The following is a 23169-nucleotide window of genomic DNA, read 5'->3' as shown; positions in this document are numbered from 1 at the left end:
TAAAGAAGAAAAAAAAAAAAAACTTTGACGCTTCTTCTCCTCTTTGCTGAAATTCACTACGCGACAGTCTTTTTATTTTTATTTTTCTCGGTAACTAATTCGAAGAATTTTATTGTTCAACGTATCGATGTAATCATCTAGCGAAAAAAGAAGAAAGAAAAATAAAATCATAAAAATGAGAAACCAAGCTGTTTGAAGTTGTAATTCGATATCCGAATACACATACATATATGCGTATGTATTTTTTTTTGTTCCTCTTACTTTCAGGATCGGAAAAATGATTTCCGGCTGGGAGATGAAACTTTCCCACGAAATATACGTGTCCAAGCGACATCTTTGAAAATTTTGTGACAATCTTATTATATACATAATCAAGCTGCTGCATCGCTGATCCTTTACAATTATCGTTATCATTATTATTGTTATTATTTTTGTTGTTATTATATCGTCGTCGTCATACTCGGTGAATGTATGAAAACGCGAGGCGAATATTATTATCAGTGACAGTTTATTTGTAAGAAGGAGGGGGAAACACTCGATCGGTTTATCAAATGTCGTGCTAGAAAAAGGGATGCGAGAAGAGAAGAGGAGAGAAGAGAAGAGAAGAGAAGAGAAGGGGAGAAAAGTTGCCGCGCTGCATCCAGCCCGAATCCTTATTTTCTCTCATCCTTCTCATCCCGTCTCGTCGCCTTGCCTTGTCGTCTTGCCTTGGTCGTCGATACGACCTTGGGAATGAACGCGACCGTTTCTCACAGGACGAGGGGTTAGATCTGAGCCCAGCCTAACCTAACCTAACCTAACCTAACCTAACCTAACCTAACCTAGACTCATCTCACCTCGCCTCGTTTTACCTGACCCAACCTCTATACTGACCCCCCTTCCCTTCCTCCTCCTCTTCCTCCTTCTCCTCCTCCTCCTTACATCCTCCTTCTCCTCCCACAGCGCACCTTCTCTTCCTTCTGGCACGCTCGCGTTTAATGAACGTTCCCACAAACAGATATGCATCGTGGGATTGGCCGACCTTACGCGGCGATCGGTTCGTCCGCGAATAAAACCGGAAACCGAATTATTCATTTTTGTTCGCCTGGTTTTTTTTTCTTTTTTTTTTCTTTTTGTATCCCATTTCATTTTGTTGTCCCTTCTTCTCTTCTCTTTTTCTTTCGGAGCTTCGAGTCGCTTCCTTGATTCTCCGCCGATTTAATTTCACTCGTTTCAATTGTAACGTGGTCGTCACGTTTTGCGATTGCTCGTTTCAACGCCGAAATTATCGGTGTAAAAAAAAAATAAAAATTTTTTTCCCCAATCGCGGGCTTACGATTGGTTGTCTATGTATTGTTAAATTGTAAATTGTAATAAATGTTTTTCACCGTGACAATTGACGTTAATTTAGTATCGGGTACCTGTGTCTAATATTATAGATTCTTAAACGCTGAAATTAAATTACAGTTCAAGAGAGTAATTCAAGATATCGTTGTTACGGTAACTTGGTCCAGTATACTTGTTTTTAAAAACAAATTCCGAAGAAGATCATCGAAGAAAGGTTTGGCTGAAAATTTCGCGAGGAATGAAAAATTGTTCAATTGTACAGCGTGTACAATTGTTGTTGGATATTAAAAATCTTTCGCATTTTGTATAATAATACTATTATTACGAGCAGCCATCATCACGATCATCGACCGTATCGCGTGTTTCACACGTCATTGTTCGTATCGCTGTTTATACCATCGGTATCCATATATCTCTTATTGTTACCGTCATTTTCTGCTCCAAATATTTCCACAATATGTATCCATACGCGCATGCACACACACACACACACACACACACACACACACACACACACACACACACACACACATTTATATATTACTGTACGCATTGTTCGTAGGTTCGGGTTCTAAGCATTGAAAAGCCCACCGAAGGCCTATTCATGGGTCGACTATTGATCCCTTTGAAGCTATTGTGAATACGGCGGTTTCAGGGTGGGACGGAATATAGATGTTTTATTAAATTCAAACGGAAATCTATTTTCCCTTTTTCCTTTCTTCGCGTTTCGATAGAAACCCGTCTGTTTTTTTTCCTCTCTTCTTCTTCTTCTTCTTCTTCTTCTTCTTCTACCTTCCTGCTTCATCGAATTTTTTTATTTTATCGTTCCGTTTGCCGCGGAATTCTTATGTATAATAAGTAAAAGACGAAATTAATTTTTTTCCAAGTACCCCATGACTAACAATTTTTTGTTTTTATTTCTCTACGCGCACAAGGCGATCGCGTATCGCTTATAACAATAATTTATCAAACGTCGTGGGATATAAAATACGTAATGTAGGATTATTTTTAATACGGCTTTACGGGAGTTTTGGAGAAAAAATTGCTGTAAAATTTGATTCCTAATTCTGTTATAATCCTACGTCGTTTATTATTCACATAGTGTATAATGCGCCGGCTTTGAGAGAGAGAGAGAGAGAGAGAGAGAGAGAAAAAGAAGAGATTGTTTCCTTTAACGTACGTAGCAACGTTGAAATTGATTGCATACATTTGAAATTAAATTAAGCTTTATATTGAATAATTTAATGTCGCATTAGGTAAAGTTTTGTAAGTGTTTGATGTAGTTGGCGACGAATTTCGTCCATCATCATTTTCGACGTGTATGCATAAATATACTGATTTGAATTCATAATAATTAAATTCTCATCGGACCGTGGATGAATTTGTTATACTTATTGTATTTATCTTAACTTTACGAGGCTTGTTAATTCGGATGTCCCTGTTTCCGCATGCCCTGCACACGAAATTTGTTGGAGATTTTAATCTCTCGTCATCGTCGGTCTGTTATCAATTTCTATAATAAGGGATATGTACAGTTTGCATGCGTCCACATTTATTATCTATGTATATATGAATAAATTATTGTTTCAGACCAATTAACTGGGACTGTTTGAATAATTCGCGGTTTTTTTTTTTTTTGTATTCGTATATAATGAAATAACTTTTTTTCCAACTCACCGAAGAATATCGTTTCATTAAGTTAATTGTACAATTGAGTCGTAAATGTTGTGTGTAATTTTTTGGGGTAGTAAAAAAAAAAAAAAAAATTGATCCGATTCAGTAAATTTAACGAATCTTTGTTAAAAATATTAATTTGACTATTTCTGAAATGACGCGTGTTTTTACAGAAACGTTGCGTTCTTGTTTCTGGTATTTCTGATTAAATTGATAATACTTTTATCGCGTGTAAGCTTGTTCTCGTTACACCTATACGACAGTGCATATCAAACAAGCTTTTCAAGTATCAAATAATACTACAAGTGCGCAGTTGCTGTATGCGAATAATACACATGTGTGTGTTATAATGCCGACACGAGAGACTCACGCGGTTCATCGAAAAATGACGCGTGATCGTCGTGTAACCCTGAAGACACTCGGTAGCGTATTTATTTTATCTTTGATTTTCCTTGGAAAAATATCACGTACGGTTACACGACTCGTTGGACATACCGGAGCTTTTAGCGTATAGCGATAAAAAGCCTCGCGTTGCAACGATTGTACATTTATATGTGAAGTGTAACTGTACGTGTAAAACTGAGACGCAGGATAAGCAACGTTGTTGTATAAACGTGTATTTTTTATAACACACACATATATATATATATATATATTTTTTTTTTTCCACGCTGCAGCTTCCAAGTTTATATAGAGAAAAAAAATAATAATATCAAATTCTGATGGGTAATTAACGATTTTAAGTTTTCAACCAGGATCACGAATCGATCGTTAAAAATTTTGTAAGTCTGACCTTTGATTCGTTATCGGTGATCCAAAGAATCTCTGACTACAGATTTCTGTCAAAATCGTAATATTTTTTTTTTTTTTGATTTTTTTTCCACGATACTGGATCGCCATTTTGAATTTCGCAATCTGGCTTCAAATTCGCGATCAGTCACCCAACAAATCGACGGTATTTTAATTGTTTTTTTTTTAGCCTGCCGAATACGCCAAGTTGAAATTTTGCAAATCTGACTTTAGATTCGTGATTAGCGACCCAAAAATCTTAACGGTACGAATTTTCATTCAAATTCATACATCCGTTCTCGAGATATCGTCGTTTTTATTCGTCTTTTGGAATTTTGTTACTCGAGTAATCGAAGAAGCACCGAACCGATCAAAGCCAAAATCAAATCAGTTCTACGTTTGAAAAATTCGCGTCGATTGAGACAAAAATCATTGAAACACAACCATACACACACACACACTGACGTCCATCTTGAAATGGTTTAAAGCGATTCTCTGAAATCGAAAACGCGAAGATCTGGTAAAAACTCAACTTTTCACTGCCGGGGGTGATTACAATAATTTACTTTTTCCACGGAAAACAGCGAAACGGGAAGTTAGAAATCGAAGAATAATTATACAGCAATAATTATCGTTCGAAAAAACAGGATGTTTGTCTATACTTACAATATCTATACAGTCTTGGACTCGCGATGCATGCAACCTTCTCCTCACCTATGCGTTCGTGTGTGTGTGTGTGTATATATATATATATATAGATATAGGTGTATTATGTACAAGTTTAACGAGCAGTGACTAATGAAGCAGAAATGCAATACGTAGCTTCGTGCTCAGGATATACTTGCAGGATTCGAGAAACCCGATGAACGAATACCCGTGTTTTATACTTTAATGCATAACGCGTAGGTACATACATTACCGTTGTTCTCTCACCTTTTACCTTCTTGTTATTTAAAATTTTTAATGTATTTTTTTTAAATTAAAATATTCAACTTAACGTTGATGAAAAAATGATGAATGTGCCAAAGAAATATGTGTGCCAAAAATCGGTTCGCAACGAAACCGGTCTAAAAATATTCCATAAGCGAATAATAGAAGTTTTTGAAAATATTTCGGGAGAGCAATACTTTGTGCGACCAAAAGTATTGAAAGTGCTGAAAAAAAAAAAAGTGAAAAACAAATCCCGGTCTTGAAACGTTCGTCGGATTTAGAAATCACAGTTTCCGACAATATTTTGATAATTTTAGAAACGATCCCTCTCAAAATCACTTGGATGTATTTGAAAAAAATTTAACAGTCGAATGAAAAATCTGAAATAATTCAGGGTACTGTTTCGGAGTTGGGACAATTGTAAAAAGAAGAAGAAAAAAAAAAAGAAAAATAAATATATAAAATCAGAAACAGCGAGGGTCAGATTCGCATGTGATTTCCTTTGTACACGTATAATATACCTTTATACACACACATATATTATATGTATGTATACAATTATACACCGGTGTACATGTAAATTAGAAACACTAAACGGACGTAACTTTTTAACGGATTACACGCACGTTTTGCACTGCTGCGCCTGCAGAGATACACGCGTGTACGTTATGTGTGTGTGTGTGTGTGTATACGTATGTTCACATACGGTATGTAAAATGCCTCTCCTTATAATGGAATACGCGAATCACGCGCGCAAGGTCGACGCACCGCTCGGAATATCTTATGTGAAGGGATACGCACTTTGATACGTGTATATATATATATATATATATGTATGTATGTATGTATGTTTGTGTATGCGGATCTATGTACCATACGTACAGGTTCATTTATTTTTCATATCAGGCATTGTCCGCTTACGAATGATTAAAAATAGGAAGAAAGGTTGAATAAAATTAAAAGAAAAATATAACGAAACTTGACCCAGCGAAAAAATCTTGCCCTGCAATATTGGGCGAGGTTTATAAATTTGTACCTTTTTTCAAAGATTCGCGGTTAAAAATTTTTCTCCGGAATATTTCCTCTCGCGAATCCTGCTGTTTGTTATTCGATGAACTCGCGTTGGTTTTCCGTTTTTTTTTTTTTTTTTCTCTCCCTCTTAAAAAACTTTTTTTTACTACGTTTTCTTTTATTATCCGTATCGCATTGTTGTTTCTTCGTTTCAATCCAATTACGATCAAGGATTTTCCACTACGTTATACCCTCGGAGTACAGGATGCCTCGTTTTGAGACGTTTCTGTTTCGTCGCGTGTTGTATCAGTAATATAGGTATGTTATGCGTACATATATTTATATATATATATATATATATATATATATATATATGTGTGTGTGCAGCGTGCGGAAATAAATTTATGGACTTTTTTTCTCTCTTAATTTACATATCTACACGAATCGCGACGATGATTAAACTAATTTGCTCCAGCATGCTTATTCTTTTTATCATTTGTATTCTCTGGTTTTTTTTTTTTTTTTTTTTTGTTACCTGCTTGCTTCGCTGCGACTTACTATTTACCATTATTATTATAATTATCATCATCATTATTATTATTATAGTAAACGAAGTATCGGAAATATTTGGATAAGAGTTGAAGCTTATCGGAAATTTTATTCGATAAGCAAAGAATAAATAACGTAATCTTGTACATGTAGTAATGTAGTATGTACGTAAAGATAATACGTGTCATGTGAATATGCGTGTGTGTATATTAAGTCCTTATGTATATGTATATATACACATATATATATAGATGAGAGGCGAAAAAAAATGGGCCCTAGCGGGCAAAATGGGCCCCCTCTATAATCAAACGACATTTCAAAAGATTTCGATAACGCTTGAAATCTATTTTTTGTCTAAAGACAAAAAAAAAAAAAAACATTGCACCGTCGAAATTGGTCTAACGTTATTTTTCCGTTGAGCGGGCCCATTTTGCCCGCCTCACCCTTATATATGTATGTCACATAAGATCTAACGCGTAGATGCATCGAGGATATAAATCAAGCGTGTGTCGGAGAGAAGGAGAAGAACTGTGATGTCGTGCAGTGTACGCCTATTTTTATAAGCTGCCAGTCTATGCATGTGTGTATGTATGTATGTATGTATGTATACGGAAGTGTGTTACCAACTATAAGCCTAGGCTGCGGAAAGACCACTCGACTCGATTCTGGATATTGCTGCCCCGGGAATATAACCCTTTATAGCTTATAACCACGACCCACGGGAGATTCGCCTTTATAAAATTCATTTCGGACCGACGACCAATACATACATATACATACATACATACATACATACATACATAGACATTATTAAGTGGCAAAAAGTTGCGCAGAGTAATCTTCACGAGGTAGAAAAAAAATTGCCCAGAATTAATTTTATTCTGGGTTGGCATGTGATTTTTTTTACACTTTTTTTTTTTTTTTTTATTTTATTTTATTTCGTTCTTCATTCCTCTTTGCAACGAATTTTGTCGGGTTTGTATTCTAACGAATCTGTTTCAAGAAATTTCTCCAAACGTACGACTGTAATGTCTAACGTTGAATTTCTTCTTCTTCTTCTTTTTTCATCATTACTTTATTTCGCGGTGAAATACCAAGAACATCAAACTCGAAAGAATGCGATGAGAAGGAACATTTTTTTGAAAAAAAGATCGTTGTATTACAATTGCCTAGTTTTAATAGCTGAATGATGAAAAAAAAAAAGAAAAAAAAATTTTGTAACAGAAAAATGTATCAGTACATAAATTCAAATTACACACGGTTCAACTTAGGCAATTATGATATAAACGAGTTTCTTTTTTTTTCGAAATCTATTATTTTTTTAACCAAAGTCGCGTGTTCTACTTTTTTCTTTTTCATTTCTATTCGACCAAATTTGTTCCTACAACCTTGTATCTGTCCGTAACATACCTACGTACTATATTCACATATTCAGACGATATTGACATTTTTTTCATTCCGGCATTGTAACAAGCCCTAATGTGTACGTATGTACGGAATATCCCAAGGAATGTACGCGTAATTTCTCTTTAAAAGCTTATCCCCCATTTTATGCACACAACATGTATGAATGTATAATAATACATATATATCATGTGTAGCCAAACAACCCACGCAATAGGATACGTGATTTATATTTTCGCGAGCCTTATTTTTTCTGGAAATAAAAATTTAGAATACAAATAATGTATAATTTATTTCCGGAATATAACTCAACATTTTTTTCAGATTGAATTTTTAATCACATCCATGATAACTAAGCTTGTGTATTTACTATATATGTTAAAAGCTCGTATGCATGGATTAACATTAAGCTTCCGGTACTTTCCTGGTTGGTTCGTTGGTTCCTTCGTAACTTGTCGGCGAGACGAACGAAGAATGGGAAGGGAAGGGAAGGGAAGGGCCTCTGGGGGTCGGAGATTGAGACAATGCGTATCGAGCGGACGTTGCGAGAAGCAGCACACCCGAGAGCATCCAAGAGTGTCGGAGAGCACCCCGTAACTACATATCCAACCACCCTCGACATGTGGGTACATACGTAACCCAACCATGCTCATATTTATGCCCATCCGTGCGGTTGTAGGTTAGACTTTCACGGAGGGGGTGAAAAGTCGGGACTTAAAACCGCTCTCTCGCATTTACGAGGAGCTTCGACGAAACCTTTTACAATCGGTACACCTTACACGCGCACGCGTAACGGGGCATTCCGTGTCAAATTAACAACCCATGTACGCCTCATCATTTTTCATTTTAATCATTTTTTAGTACGATGTTCGTATCGACTGAAAAAGGTCACGGAATTTTTTCGTAAAAGATTTTTCTTAGAAATCTGAAAAAAATCACAAAGAATCTATGAATCGAAATGTGATTTTCGAGCACCGAACGGTAACGGGATTTCAATATTTACTATTTTCTTTTCGCCAATTTTTTAGTTTTTCCATGTGGGAATTGGAGGGTTTTTTTTTTTTTTTTTTTTTTTTTTTTTTTTTTTTTTTTTTTTTTTTTTTTTTTTTTTTTTTTTTTTTTTTTTTTAATCCTTATATTCCCTGATCTAAATCGATCACGGAATGATGAAAATAATGTGATTTTTTGATCTGTTTAGATCGAGGCATGTAAAAAAGTGAACAGGCAAAAAGAATTCCGACGTGGAAAAATTAAAAACTTGCGAAAAGAAAAGAAATGGTAAATATTGAAGATCCCATTGCCGTTTGTTGCTCAAAAAGTTGTTGTTTTGAATCGTGAAATCAGTGTGAATTTTCTAAGATATTTGAAAATTTTGATTTCCAAATAGGTTTTGCGATCTCGTATAAATTTTACCAATGGCTGAAGTAAATCTGAAAAATATTCCCGAGATCATATATATGTATGTGGCATTCCACGTTAAATTATCAGCCCATGTACCTCACCCCCTTGGATTCCGATCATTTTTTACTATGATGTTTTTACCAACCAAATATATATATATATTTTTTTTTTATCTATCGTCAGATCTTGAAGCTTAAAATGTTTAAATTTTTACCTCACTTCAAATTGCTATTATCAGACGATTTTTTTTTTATCACAAGCTAGCAAGTCAAAGGTTGCGCTGGATAATTTATTTTTTTATGTGCCATTTGAAATTTGAAATTTGAAATTTGAAATTAGTATGTATACATGTATACATCATATTCTGTACGTATTTGAATTTATATTGAAATTAACGGCGTTACGCTCCACACCTGGGTAAAAACGACCCCAATCGTATCCTCACCGTAAATTCCATTTAACAAACAACAAAAACAATCTGATTCAATCCGAGGTAAATAATGACATATCATACAAATCGTTAATTAATTCTTTTTCGAAAAATTCAACGTCTCTCACTCAAAGAAATAACTACTTTTTTTTTTTATCGTGAGAGTTACTCGGTAAATTTTTAGCTTCAAATATTTACCACGTTTTATCAATTCAGTTTTCTCGTCTCTGTTTGTTTGTTTGTGTGTTTGTTTGTCTGTTCGGCACAAATTTTGCAATAGATTTTTTTTTTTTCATCCTTTGTTTGAAAAACGTGTAAAATTCATGTCTACCGAGAGAATATCCTCATCATGTATATGTATATTGTATATATATATATATATATATAGTGTAGTTAACCTAACCGATGTTTAAGAGCGTCTTCTTACTGCTTGCATATATGTACTATATATATATATATATATATATATATATATATACACACATATATATATATATATATACACAGGAAGAAAATTGCTATTCCAAGTTCGCGACGCGCGTTAAAACAAAACAAAAAAAAAAAAAAAAGTTTCGGAATTACGACGATGCAAAATCCCTGCAAGAGGACGAATACGTTCAACCCCCTCTAACCACCCTCTTCGTTCCTCTCACGTCCGTGTGCGACGACTGAATTGAAATTCATTGCCCGTATGCCGTACAACAAAACGTGTTCGTTGCATAATGCGAAACGCGGCATGCTGCGGGTTCTCAAGAGCCTGCATTGGGCTGCACAGAGTAAGGGTGTATAACGTGTATATATGCATACATATATGCGTGTGTGTGTGGACAAGTTGTTGTTCAAGTTGCGAAACTGGAACGACGGCGGCCAATTTTGTTGACCCTGTAAGTGATTTTTGTCGAATAAATTAGAAATTTTGGAAGGAGACGAAGAAAACGTCGTTTTTTTGAAAAATTATCAACAATCTCATTTATTTGCGACAGTTCGGAAAGTTTGTAGATACTTGCACGAATTGAACAACGTTTTTTTTTTTTTACCGTTTAACAGAGATTATTTTGAGCAAACTCGAATAGCAGAAGGAAGCTGGAATATTCATATTTTGAGGAAATGTTCTTTCATTTCAATTTTCAAAATGACTTCAACTGTCGGTTTTATTATTATTTTGTTTTTTTTTTTCTTTCCTCAATCTGTTTCGAAAGTTTTCAAGCTTCGCATTTTGTTCGCATATCGAATATATAAAAAAAAAAATTTGTTATTTTGAAGATTTTAATTGTAAAAATCTTGTTCTCAAATTGTTCCTATCTTATCTTAGCTGTTTGTGCGTTAGTCGAATTTGGCACAGAATCGTAATATAATTTACGTATTAGGTCTGCTGCTTTATAATTTATGTTTACTAATTTTTGGCGGAAATAACGTTGCTGAACATTTTTTAAATTGTCAATTTTTTTTTTTCTCGTCCTTCTCCTAGTTTCCGATTCATTCTTATGTACTTATAAATGACGTTACAGCTTCCTGGAGGTCTAGTTTCTATTCCTGGCGAGGTTCCTTGGTCCTTGAGATAATTCTCTTGCAGAATGTTTAGGCAATCTTCCAACCGTCCCAATTCCAGATTCAGAATCGATGGAATTTAAAATCGGCTTTGTGTATTCGCGTCTTTGTCTACAACATTCCCTTCCTCTCTCTTTCTCTCTCTCCCTCTCTCTCTCTCTCTCTCTTTCTATTCTTTCTATCTTTCTCTTGCCCCTGTTTTTCATCCTCGTCGTTCAACGCAAACCGAGCCGGAGATCCTTTCGAGCGGGAAGATTGAATTGTCCCAGAGTTCGTAAAATGAATACAGATTGGCCGAATTTTTTTCACCTATTGATTTAGGCCATACGCCCACATCCTCGAGTATATCTACGCGTGTAAGTCACCCAGGCGCGTGTTTTATTTATTTATTTATTTATTTATTTTTTTCTTACTCTACCCTCTGTACTATTCTTACCACCTATTTTGTATACATTTTTTTTTGTATATTTAGAGAACTTTGCAACATATTGAAATTATTAATTGAAAATTTTCTACCGTATTGGATCAAATTTGAAATTTTTTTCGCGCCATATTCTATCCGCCATCTTGAAATTTTGAAATCTGATTTCAAATACGTAATCTGTGTAACCCCGAAAACCATAGAATACTATCTCGTTACAAAAGTTGACTCAGCACAATTATGTGTGACTCAAAGGGTTGAACGCCTGTGCCTATTCGTACGACGATCGAATGACTTTCTAGGTAGGAAAAGGATTCTATTCACTTGTCGTTTGATATCGGAACCTTGGAAATTTCGGACTACACGAATATTTTGTAGAATAGAATCTTTGGTTTTGACAGTTTATTTTCAAAGAAGAAAGAAAGAAAGAAAAAAAAAGAGAACGAGAGAGAGCCAAGTTTGAGGAAAAAAGACCGAATCTACCTGTTCCGAATATAAAATGACTTATTTAGTTGGGGCTTTACGATTTAAAGTGAAAAAAAAAAAAGGTTGTTTTAATTTTCTAACTTAGGTACCATCAGAATTCGTGCCGAGAATCCCAAACTGCCAGAAATTTTATTCAAAATAATTGAACATCAGTCTGTTACAAAAATATTCGCTCCGGAACAAGAGAAATTTTTGCTAAATGTCCCGTTTGTTTGAAAAAAAAAAGAAAAAGAAAAAAATGCGTCTCGAACAATTTTTTTTTTTTAAGTTCTATATTGAAAATATAATTTATAATTTCCTACAACACGTTTGAAACTCTCACGATTCTGTATCGTTTGTATTCTTAATGTACATCTTTTTTTTTTACATTTTCATTCTTCTATACTTCTACTATATATATATATACATATATATAAAAAACAAAAGGCACGTAAATACTCGTTTCCTGCTTTTAAAACGCACGCGTGCAGCGATATTAGCGTGAAACGGGCGCCGCACCCAAGTCTTCTATCGATTTATCGCCCTTTTTTTCCTCCCCCTCATCTCACCCGCGTCTTTATCTTAATCGCATCATTTTTCTTTCCCCCTTTATTCTTTGGCATTTTGTTTTGTTTTTTTTTTCGTTCCTCCCACTTGCCGTATCATTCCTTCCTTCTCCTCCTTATTTTTCTCCCCCAGCACTATTTTGTGCAGGAAGAAGAGAGAACCGATCCATCCGACTTTAGATTATTAATTACAGTGCACTCTCTTAATAAGGCCGCTTCCCCGCTTTTGTACACGGTTAAAAAAAAAAAAAGAAAAAAAAAGTCAGGGAATTACGAAGATTCGTAGAAAAAAATTTACATTCTTTTTTTTTTTTACAAATCGTATTCAAACTTCGGTTATGCGTCGTAAATTCAGTTAAACCAACTTTTGGAAATGATATCGTTCAATTTCTAATTGTTTGTGCGAAACGAAGCAATGCTGCGTAGGATTTTAAGATCCAAATTTGCATATATTACAAGGTGCACAAGCTTCTGGAGCTTTCGGCGATAAAAGCTGCCCAACATTATTTAAGTATCGTGGAAAAAAGTCGGGGAATTTTATTTGAAGAAAATTGTCGTCCGACTTCTGGAAGATTGCTCTTCTCCTTTTTTTTGCACTGTTGCGGTCCTATTGAGAGAGTTCACTGTATGGAAAAATGTTAGCTTCGTTAATTTCCTCTCAGAGCTGCGATGCATCTCGATACTGCAGAAGCAGCAGCAAGGAGGGAGTAATGGCGCGATAAGTAGAAACTGACGCGTATTTACGAGTCCCAAAGATTTCACGCCACCTTTGCCAGGGCTAAATTTATACGGTTACACGCTCAAATGATCGCAGATTCATCGTCCAAACTTTTCTTCCCTCTTTCCTCATTTACTTCGACTTCGATTTAACCGTCTCGCCAAGTATCCGAGAACGTATTTTACGGTGAAAATAAACTTCCGCAGTGATGAAACGAAAGCGAATTTGCTAATTTTACAGAATTTAAAAATATTTTATTTCCCTGCTTCTTTTTTTTTTTTTTAAATCTTTATTCCTTATCTATGAATTGTATTTTAATCATTGTTTCTGAACTGCAAAGAATGCTCGGCGTTTAAGAAAAGAAGTTGGTACGTACACTGAGAAAAATTTCATTTGTCACAGTAATTAGAAAAATTGTGTAACACAGATATCGTTATAAAGAACTGTTTGAATATTGTTGGGATTACGAAAAACGAGGTACGTCGATCCTTTTTTGGTTATTGCAACGCAAAATCAGTTCGTTCGGTTTACTCTACTGTTTTTTAATTAAACAAGGCTTTGACGTCAATTTATCGTTGCACGAGCATTAAATTTTCGCAACAGTTGCAAGAAAATCTAGTAACAGTGATCGTAATGAGAAAGAATAGCAACGGATACCAGACTTTCCGGTAACGGTTACAAAACTAATTTTCATTTTCTACCTAGAACTATATTTTTCGATCTTGGTAAAAAATGAAAATCGTCAAGTCGAGAATATTTTACCCCCGTGATTTTTCCCACGTGAATCTTTTTTTTTGTATATATACATGTATCGTATATACATATACGTATGTATTGTACGTACGTATAGCTTTTACTCGCGGGTATAAAGTGGCGCGACGACGAGACCGAGGGAGGAGGAAAAAAGAACGAACGAAACGCGAAGAAACTCGAAGAGAGGAGAAACTTTTATGTGTTTTGCGAATTCGTTTTTTCCCCCGTTCTTTTTTTTTGCCTCTTTTTTTTTTCCCCCACTCTTGATGCGGAGAGATGCAAACAAAATTGGCCAGAAATTTTTCCAAGTACTTTAGTCTCGAATTTTTCTCATCTCAACGCTAACCTGATATAGTATATGTATATATATATATATATATATATATGCAAATTTGGTTTATTCGCATATTTTCAAAAAAATTTCATACTTTCTCAAGAAAATAGTTGGGATTTTTTCTTTTTTCTTTCATGAGCACGGGCTTGTAGAAATATAATGAAAAATTAATGGATTCAAGCATTTGAACAAAATTTTACAGATGTATTGTTGATAATGGCATAAAATTAACATTACGTATTGAATATTGTTCCAAGGTCACGTATTGTAATAAGACTGTGCAATCAGCGTATTGTTACAAGAAAGAAAGAGCGGAAGTTCGCCCGACGGAACGTTGAACTAATTAAATTTTTTTTACTTTTATACTTCTCCCCCCTGTTACAACGTTCTCCGCGTTTTTACGCCGTCTAACGCAGATCTTGCTTCGCGAACCTTGAATTTTACCACCGATTCACATTTTATACGTACCTGTGTATATATATATACATATGTATGTACAATCGTCATTCCGGTATTTCCGCTATGACGCGTGTTCTTACCTTCTCTTTATACGATGCGACTGTGTCCTTCTTACCGGCAATTACTAATGTGAAATTTGCAGAGAATTGTGTAAACGGTACTCTTATACATCTATGTTATTTCTTCAACATGTTTCTTTGCTGTTTTTTCCTATTACCGATAGTACGTCCAACAGGTTTTCAATACTCGAGAGTAATTACTGCGATATAATGTAAATTGTCATTGTTAGGAACAAATTGAATGAAAAAAATCGTGAAAATTGAAGAAGTAAAAAAGAGCCCTGTACATAGCTCAATTTTAAAAGAACTTTCGTACTCCGTATCATATGATTATTTGTCAGACCAAATGCAGAGTCTGTTTTACTAAATTTTTCCATTTACCGTACCAAATGAAATTTTTCTCAGTCTACGTATGTGTATAATATTATACTGTATGTAATGGCCGGATGTGGCTAAAATCAGTTTATTTCACCGTACCCGGTGTAAATTTCAGTTTCTCGACACACCAAATTCAGATTGCGGAACTCGCATGTCCAGAATAACAAGGTGTTTGTATATCTGTACATACATGTAGTCATTGTTTGAGTAACGTTACGAGGTTTGAGATTTGAGCTCTCCGGGTTGCGTGCTCAGAGAATCTTCTCCCCCTGGACATTGAACCTTTTGCTGCCGATCAATGAATCAGACGACGACGAAGAGGACGAGGAAGAGGTGGAGCAGGGGGAGGAGGAGGAGGAGGAGGAGGAAGAGAGTTTAGTTTAGCACGTCTAGTATACAAGCATCAATTGCAACGTTTTGCTCTCTTTTATTAGACCGTGTGTACTTGGATTATTATTATTATTGCATGCGTTTTATATTCGCGTGCTTTCGGTATATGCATATATATATATGTATATATAACGATATATAATATTATAACGTGTATAAATCTTCGAATACGGTTGAATATATATAACTTCATTGCTTTCACTTTGCACACGGGCGTATTATGTTAATTTTTAAAGTCAGCGTAACGCCTACGTAGACGCGTCTACCGTTTTTTTTTTTATTTCTTCTTCTCTTTATTTCTTCTATTTTTTTAATCCATTCATAAATTCTTTACCGTATATATATATGTATAATATGAAGTGAAAAGTATTCCCCGACCGAGTTTTCCTAATTTTTTTACCCCCACCGCCGCCTGTGCTCAAGAAATTACTGTAAAAAGTTCTTTTTCGCTCCCTAATATACGACGCCAAGTGTTATGCGTATAATATTGGGAAAAATCTCTTTATTTATTGCGATTTACGGTCGTTGCACTTATCTCGCTAATTCTCGAGTATAAGGTGTATATATATAATTTGATTATTCAAATTTATTACATTCATCTTTTCTTCTATCCATGGACTAGCAGCTCGGAAAATTTCTCGGATGTTTTTTTTTTTTTTTTTGTTGTTACGTTTTTCACCCTGAGGAAGATGATACTGAACGCGAAAATGAAACACCGTTATTTATATAACGTATATACCGAGTTGTAGGTACGTGTAACGTAGGCATCGAGCTTTCGGCGGACTTTGCAAATTTTAGGGAAAATAAATTAGGCATGCAACTCGAATTTGAATACCAATTTGAATTCAAATGATATGGTTTAAATGCTTAATGAAGAATATGTCACGTGAAAATTTTCATATATACGTGTACAGTGTATTTTCTTATACGTACAGGTATACGTTATGCCTGAAGTGTAATAATTGTCAATTATAATATACACGATAATAAGGGGCGGGATTGAAATTCCGAATTTGAGAAGTTCCGTAAACTTGTAATTGTAAATTTTTTGGTCGCAAAACTTGAAGCAAAGAAATCTAACTTTGACGAAACATCAAAGTTTCGAATTGTCCGAAACCCGACGCTCTAAGTTTCGATAGGATAAAATTCCGAAAAGGCGTAACTCCTACGAGCCAAAGTTCCGAAAATGCGAAAATGAGAAAACTTGAAAATCCGAAAGCCTGAATGATCAAAGATTTACGGTTCCCTGAATTTCTGGCTTGGTGAAATTTCACCACTCTGATCTTTCTTTGCTTTGGATTTTCGATATTTCTACGATCGGAATCCTGGTCATTCTGATTTTCGGTTTTTCTAATTTTTTACACCCATTAGTTGAGTAAACCACGCTGTGTGAGTATATTTTATTTTCTGGCATTTTACTCCATCGATACTCTACTTTTTGGCAATTTTTTTCTATCCTAACTTAAATCTTCTGAATCTGGCATTTCGGGACCGTTCGAAACTTTGTTGTTTCTCCAAAGTTTGATTTCTTTACTTCAAGTTTCGCGGATCAAGTTATTCGAAATTAGCCGATTTCGGAACTCTTCGAATTCCGAATTTTAAACCCGCCCCGATAATAAATTTGCGTTAGAAAATGAATACGTACGTTAATAAAAAAAGAAATTGTAAAATTAATGTAATAGATAGTTTAAAGTTTTCATTCCACAATACATAATAATAATAATAATAATAATAATAATGATAATAAATAAAATTAAAATACTAGACGCACGTGTCTACGAGTTATTAATACAAGTGTTGCAACAGAAATCCTTGAACATTTGATGTATACATGTTATTTTAATGAATATAAATTAAGTCCTACAGAATCCTGCATAATTTTTCATCTTCATTTATCACCACTGTACCACACATACACACACATACAGCGTGTAAACTGTAAATTTTTCTTTGTCCGTGAACAGAGTCAAGTATCCCGCGACCTTCCTTAATGTAACGAAACATCTCATATTATACGCGTTGCATAATTGACTCGACGACATAAACAACATATGTATATATTATATTTATATACATATACACACACACACACATAAATATGTCTGGACGAAATTGGCGGCTCCTCGAGTTTCTCGTCTCGAATTCAGCACATATAATAAACATGATAAATTGGACCAATCGTCTTTACGTCAACGACAACGATATTCCCCCCCTCCCCCCCCCCCATCGCTCTCTCTCTCTCTCACTCTCTCACAATCGGCACTTTTAATTCATCCGGGGCATAAACGCCACGTCTCGCGCGTTCCTTAGTTCGTTTCCCTCCCGGCATCGGTTTCCTACGCACCCGGGTGACTTCCTACGCAACAAAACTAACCCGTCCACCTACTGACGGCCTCGTCTACGTCGCCGTGTTCTGCCCACCTGGACCCGGACCCACGCATATTTCGACGACGACCGATAGATAGCCTCTCAGACCTTACCTTACCTTACCTTCCCTTCCCTCGTCGTTGCGGCGCCGTTTTCTCAAGCTTTCCGACAGTTCCTTAAGCCCGGGTCCATCGGCCGGACGGCGATTCGATCGCGTTCAAGAAATCACTTTTTTCTATCTCTTTTTCACACCACAGTGCGCCGTGCCATTCCCATTTTTTCGATTCTCCTACGCCAGACAGACAAAAAAAAAAAAATTAAGAAAATATCTCAAATTCTAGAAACTCGGATGAAATAATCCTGCAATTTTTTTACGATTATATTTGTTTCTTTTTTCTCTTTCAAACTTAAAAGTAATATCCAGAAAGTGTAGCAATATCACATTTCGTATTGTGCATCGGAAAGAATATCGCGGATTGAGGGATAAGTTTTATTCCGAATAAAAAATAAAAACAAAAGAAAACTGCGAGCCGTTCGAGCTTTCGTTTAAGAATTACGAAATTCTTGAGCGTAGATTTTTTTCTCTCAAAAATTTTGATTAATTATCACGCGGAGGGAATAATTTTACACCGAGATTACGGCTCCGATTCTCCTCAAAATATGGCTATCACGGCAGTCTCCGGCTGTTTGGGACCGCCGCCTTTACCGCCTGGAAAACGGTTCCTTCAACGATCGAGCAGAAAGCTTTCGTCCACTTATCAAAGCTTCCGGGATCCCGGGATCGAGGTCTGGAATCAACCCGTTAGTCATAATCAGGAAATTGGGACCGTAGTTAATTACCCCGCTGTGTTGGATGTTGGAAACAATAAATATTATCAACGTAAAATTCGTCGAGGATGCGGTGGCTGCGGTGTTTCGGCCGCTGTTTCGAATCTCGTCAGAAGCAAGTCCGAGGGAAATTTATTAATCGCACCAAAGAAATCCGATGATTTGTTCAACAATTACAGCGTCGTAAGCGGTCCTTTGGATAAATGCATAAGGGCCATTTACGGCAGCTGGCGTAATCTTATGCAACGTAAGTTTTTATCTTCCTTTTTTTCTTTCGCCTTATTGTTACTGATTTGTTATTTTGACAATGTCGAAAACTGAAATCGGCTCGTCGTTAATCAAATTTATGTCAATAGGAAAATATCGAATTATTCTCCGTACATTCGAAACGATTTTAACGATTGAACGAATCATCTGTCTTGAACTGATATAATTAATTAATCAATTGGGTTAATTTGCATGAAATTGATTTTAATTTATTCAATTCCGGTCACACGTCGAGTGGTTTTGAATTAATTTAAATCTGGGAAAATTCAATCAAGCATGTTACATTTCATCGTTGTATCATTCTTCAGAGAATTAATCAACAATTGCAATCACGGTTTGTAAAACTATGCGACGCTTGTAATTATCATTTTGATATGCAGTTATTTTCATCAAATATTTTGAACAATGTAACCATTCTATATATAATAGAAATAATTTCGGGGGGGACGAAGGTTGACTGAAGAAATAAACAAGTCAATTCTTCCTATCTTTTTTTCCGCGAGCCTTCACAATTCTTTGGCAGAATATTATTATACAATAGGTGAAGCGAATTGAAGTGAAGTGAAGTGAAGTGAAGTGAGCGAGTTCAGGTATTATTATAGTGCGAATGAACAGGTTGTTGCGATACGAGTTTTCTTACAGAGCGATCCGCAGGCATGACATGCCGCTACGCTGATCGCAATCTGAATTACTGACGTGCCAGATAAGAAAGCATTCGAGAGGATTGTTTTTTTTTCTCTATTTTTTCCTACGACCAACGTTGTTAACACCCGGCAATAAATCTATAAGCGATATCTTTATATCCAGTTCGCCTGGCTGTCCTGTCTTCAAACGCAGCTTGAATTAGATTCGGATAGGTGAAATCTAGGGGAAAGACGATCGATTTATGATTGTATACGGGGTTTGTTTCCTCACCTATGTACCGTATTTATTGTATTGTTATGTACGTACAGCACCGCCAGATTAGATTATACGTAACAAAGTGACGATTTCGCACTATGGAATTCAGGAATCGCTTGCCGCAATCTCGACTATTAAACGAGACGTCGTTTCTTTCAGATTCTCGTCATTTTCTTAATGTAGGTATTTCGAAAAGTATAGATATTTATTTACGCATATCAGTGTTGTGCAGTTGATCGATTAATTGAGTTTTTCGATTGATCGGTTTTTCAATTAATCGATTAATCTACTGTTTCGATTAATAATACCGAATTGACTTGCAGAATTATTATAAGGCAAATTCGATTAATTGATCAATCGGAAAGAACGATTAATCGAAACCGTAAACTAATCGATTTATTGAAAAAATGATTAATCAAAATCAGTTTGTTTAATTGATCGAAAATCCGTGGATATTGAACAATAAAAAAAAAAATTGTCACATCTCCGTTCCTGTAAGGCAAACTTTGGATCTGTAAAACCTGAAAAGAGTTTATCATATTGAAACCACGAGACCAAATTAGTTAAAACGTGAATGCCAAATTTGTTCAGGATGAATTTAATTTATTTCCAATTTCTATACCACGGTAATAAATAATTCCGACGAGTCTTTGGTCCGCAATGAGGGGGAGAAACGAACTTTTAACGTATCTTCTACCGAATGGAGCATCTCTCTTCAAATCTCTCAAAGTTACGCCGCCGAGAGGTCGACTATGTCTATTCCTCGAATCAGTTTCAATAGTTGTGTAAACAGAGCGGGTGCAAACAGCGTTTAAGTAACCGCGTGATAAGAAGTCTCAGACGGTATTTCCCCCTATAATTTCAGTCCTTTTTACCTTGGCTGGCAGCCGTTTCTATCCTAAACCACATTATTTTTCTTCGTCTTAAATTTTATCATCAAGACATCCTTGGCCTATAATCTTGCATGTCGCAGTCAGTCATGATATCTTATATATACAGTACGTAATGTCTGATTTCCAAAAAAAAAAAAAAAAAAAAAAACACGGAGGGAAAGGAATTATTGAACTAACAGAATAGATTTTATTGGAGACCATTCACGATCTAGTCATAGCCTCATTTGTTCCAGATACGATGACTTCAAGTCAACAATTTCGATTTAGTCAGTTTGTCAAAATGATTTAGCCAAGCGAATTTCTCGATTCAATTCAAGCCTTCCTTGTCGCGATTGAGTGAAGTATTGATTCGATTGCATCTTTTTGATGTGTTTTTAAAATTGAGTCAACTAAATATCATTTGATTTCAAGTTTATGTACTGTTTAGCCGTGTCGTATGTTAGTTGAAAGAAACGATTAGGTACTTGAAATAAAATAAGTACATGAATCCAGCCAAAAAAGAATTTACACCGATCGAAAGAAACACCACATAAACATGCTTCGAAACAAGTAGAGGATATATTCGTCGTAAATATAGTATATTAGTACTGTAAACGGCCGCTAGACGGCGAACTCTCTCGCTACGGAAGTGGCTTTAGAGATATTTATAAAATCGGGTTGTTAGCTGGGAAGTCGGGTACAGAAAACGTAAGATAAAATTGTCATCGGACCTATCGCGAACGAAGAAAGCACAATACCGAGTATCGAGTCATCGAAATTGATATCGATGACAAGTAATCAAAACTATTAATACATGTTCAATTCTATATCAAGTTTTCACGAGTATATTGCGTCGGACAAAAGTATTTTGTCGAATTAAATAAGTATTGTGTTCTCGCCGCGTTTCGCTATAGCATTTAGTAGTCGAATCAAACGAATATCAAATAATTCTTTTCCTTTGCATATGAAAAACTTGCCAACTTGAAGCTATTGATACAGGAATTTGAAATTGCAGAAGCTGCGTATAACCGCGAAGAAAATTTAATTTTCAAAATTATGTCAAGTATATTTGTTAGCGAGAAAGAGAGAGAGATAGAGAGAGAGAGAGATGAAAAAAGGTGAGACTGTAATTGCGGATGCTGGAGTGGGATTGATAATGTCCCTTGCCAATTCAGAGGAGCAATTTGCGAGCGTTAATTAACGCGACGTGGCATTAGGTATACAGTACGTATGTACGCAAGAGACTCTTAATGATTAATTAAGAAACGTTTCTATGGCAACGTCTCTTGGCATAAGCTCGACGGTTTCTTACCGAGTTGCTGTGCGGCTTAAACGTGTGTCTTAAGCATCAACAGTCGAGTCTTTGGGGTTGGTTTACGGTTTGGTTGCAACGACAGTGAAAATATTTCGTCGTTTCTCCTACCAAATTCTAGTTTTCGTTGCTCGCTGTTACGAGAAGAAGAAAAGGAAAAAATAAACACAAACTCTCTCACCGTGAAAAATGATAACCGTCATTTTGTAGACCTGCGGCATATATATATATATATATATAGAGATATCACTTACGGTTTTACCCTTGACGATATTATACCGTTATAACTCACACTTTCATCTTACCCACCTTTTTTTTCTTTATTAGACCTATACCGAGACTTCTTATATCATACGCTTCTAAATTTTTATACCTAGACACTGTGAGGTGAATTATGAAGTTTGTGTAAATATTACGCAATCCAGTATCCATGTATACTTGTACCAAGGTCTGCAAGGTATGCCGTGTCGTACACTCTGCGGCATAGAATTTAATACGAATTTGGACGATTGAACAATCGATGATAAAAGAGAGTGAAATTAGTAACGTTGATGTAACAAGTCATTTCTCAGGAAAAATGGATCGTCTCAAATTGAGTAATCTATATTTTTAAAAAGCAAAGTGTATTCGGACTTTGGAAATTCAACTCCTTCGAACTCGTTCTAAATTTTTAACAGCTTCGAGCTGGTAATGATAATATATTTGCAGGTCATCAAGTCTTTTTTCAAAAATTTCTAATTTCACACGTGGGGTTTGCATTTTTCTTGGAATGATAATATCCAAGTTTCCCTTTGGATTTTTAAAATTTTCTATATCAATTCAGCCTTAGACTTTTGGATTCAGTTGAAAAGTGCGGAATCGAGATATCCGAGTGTACACCATAGATCTCGGTATCGTTTAGCGTTGCTCACCAGCTAAGGTAGCGGCGAACAGAAGCTGGGAGCTCCTAGACCTCAGTTTCTCGCAATCAAACCCTCGACCCTCCAAGTACACGATGATACTAAAAATTATTGTTCCT

At 35.6% G+C, this 23169-nt stretch overlaps 1 protein-coding gene across 6 annotated transcripts in view; it reads left to right on the top strand.

The window, feature by feature from the left end:
* LOC107218138 (caskin-1) overlaps window positions 1–23169 on the top strand; it is a 53560-nt gene that overhangs the window by 19654 nt on the left and 10737 nt on the right. Inside the window, exon 1 of one of the 6 annotated variants that reach the window (XM_046730938.1) lies at window positions 18406–19047. The exons of the other annotated variants lie outside the window; for them this stretch is intronic. Within the exon in view, the coding sequence (XP_046586894.1) occupies window positions 18633–19047 (415 nt within the window). The 5' untranslated portion in view covers window positions 18406–18632. Of the gene's footprint in view, window positions 1–18405; window positions 19048–23169 lie in introns of those variants that run through there. 6 annotated transcript variants of the gene reach the window in all.

The sequence above is a fragment of the Neodiprion lecontei genome, chromosome 2, assembly GCF_021901455.1.
Source record: "Neodiprion lecontei isolate iyNeoLeco1 chromosome 2, iyNeoLeco1.1, whole genome shotgun sequence".
Taxonomy (NCBI): domain Eukaryota; kingdom Metazoa; phylum Arthropoda; class Insecta; order Hymenoptera; family Diprionidae; genus Neodiprion; species Neodiprion lecontei.
Note: the sequence above shows the minus strand (reverse complement) of the source record. Positions and strands in the feature narration are given on the sequence as shown.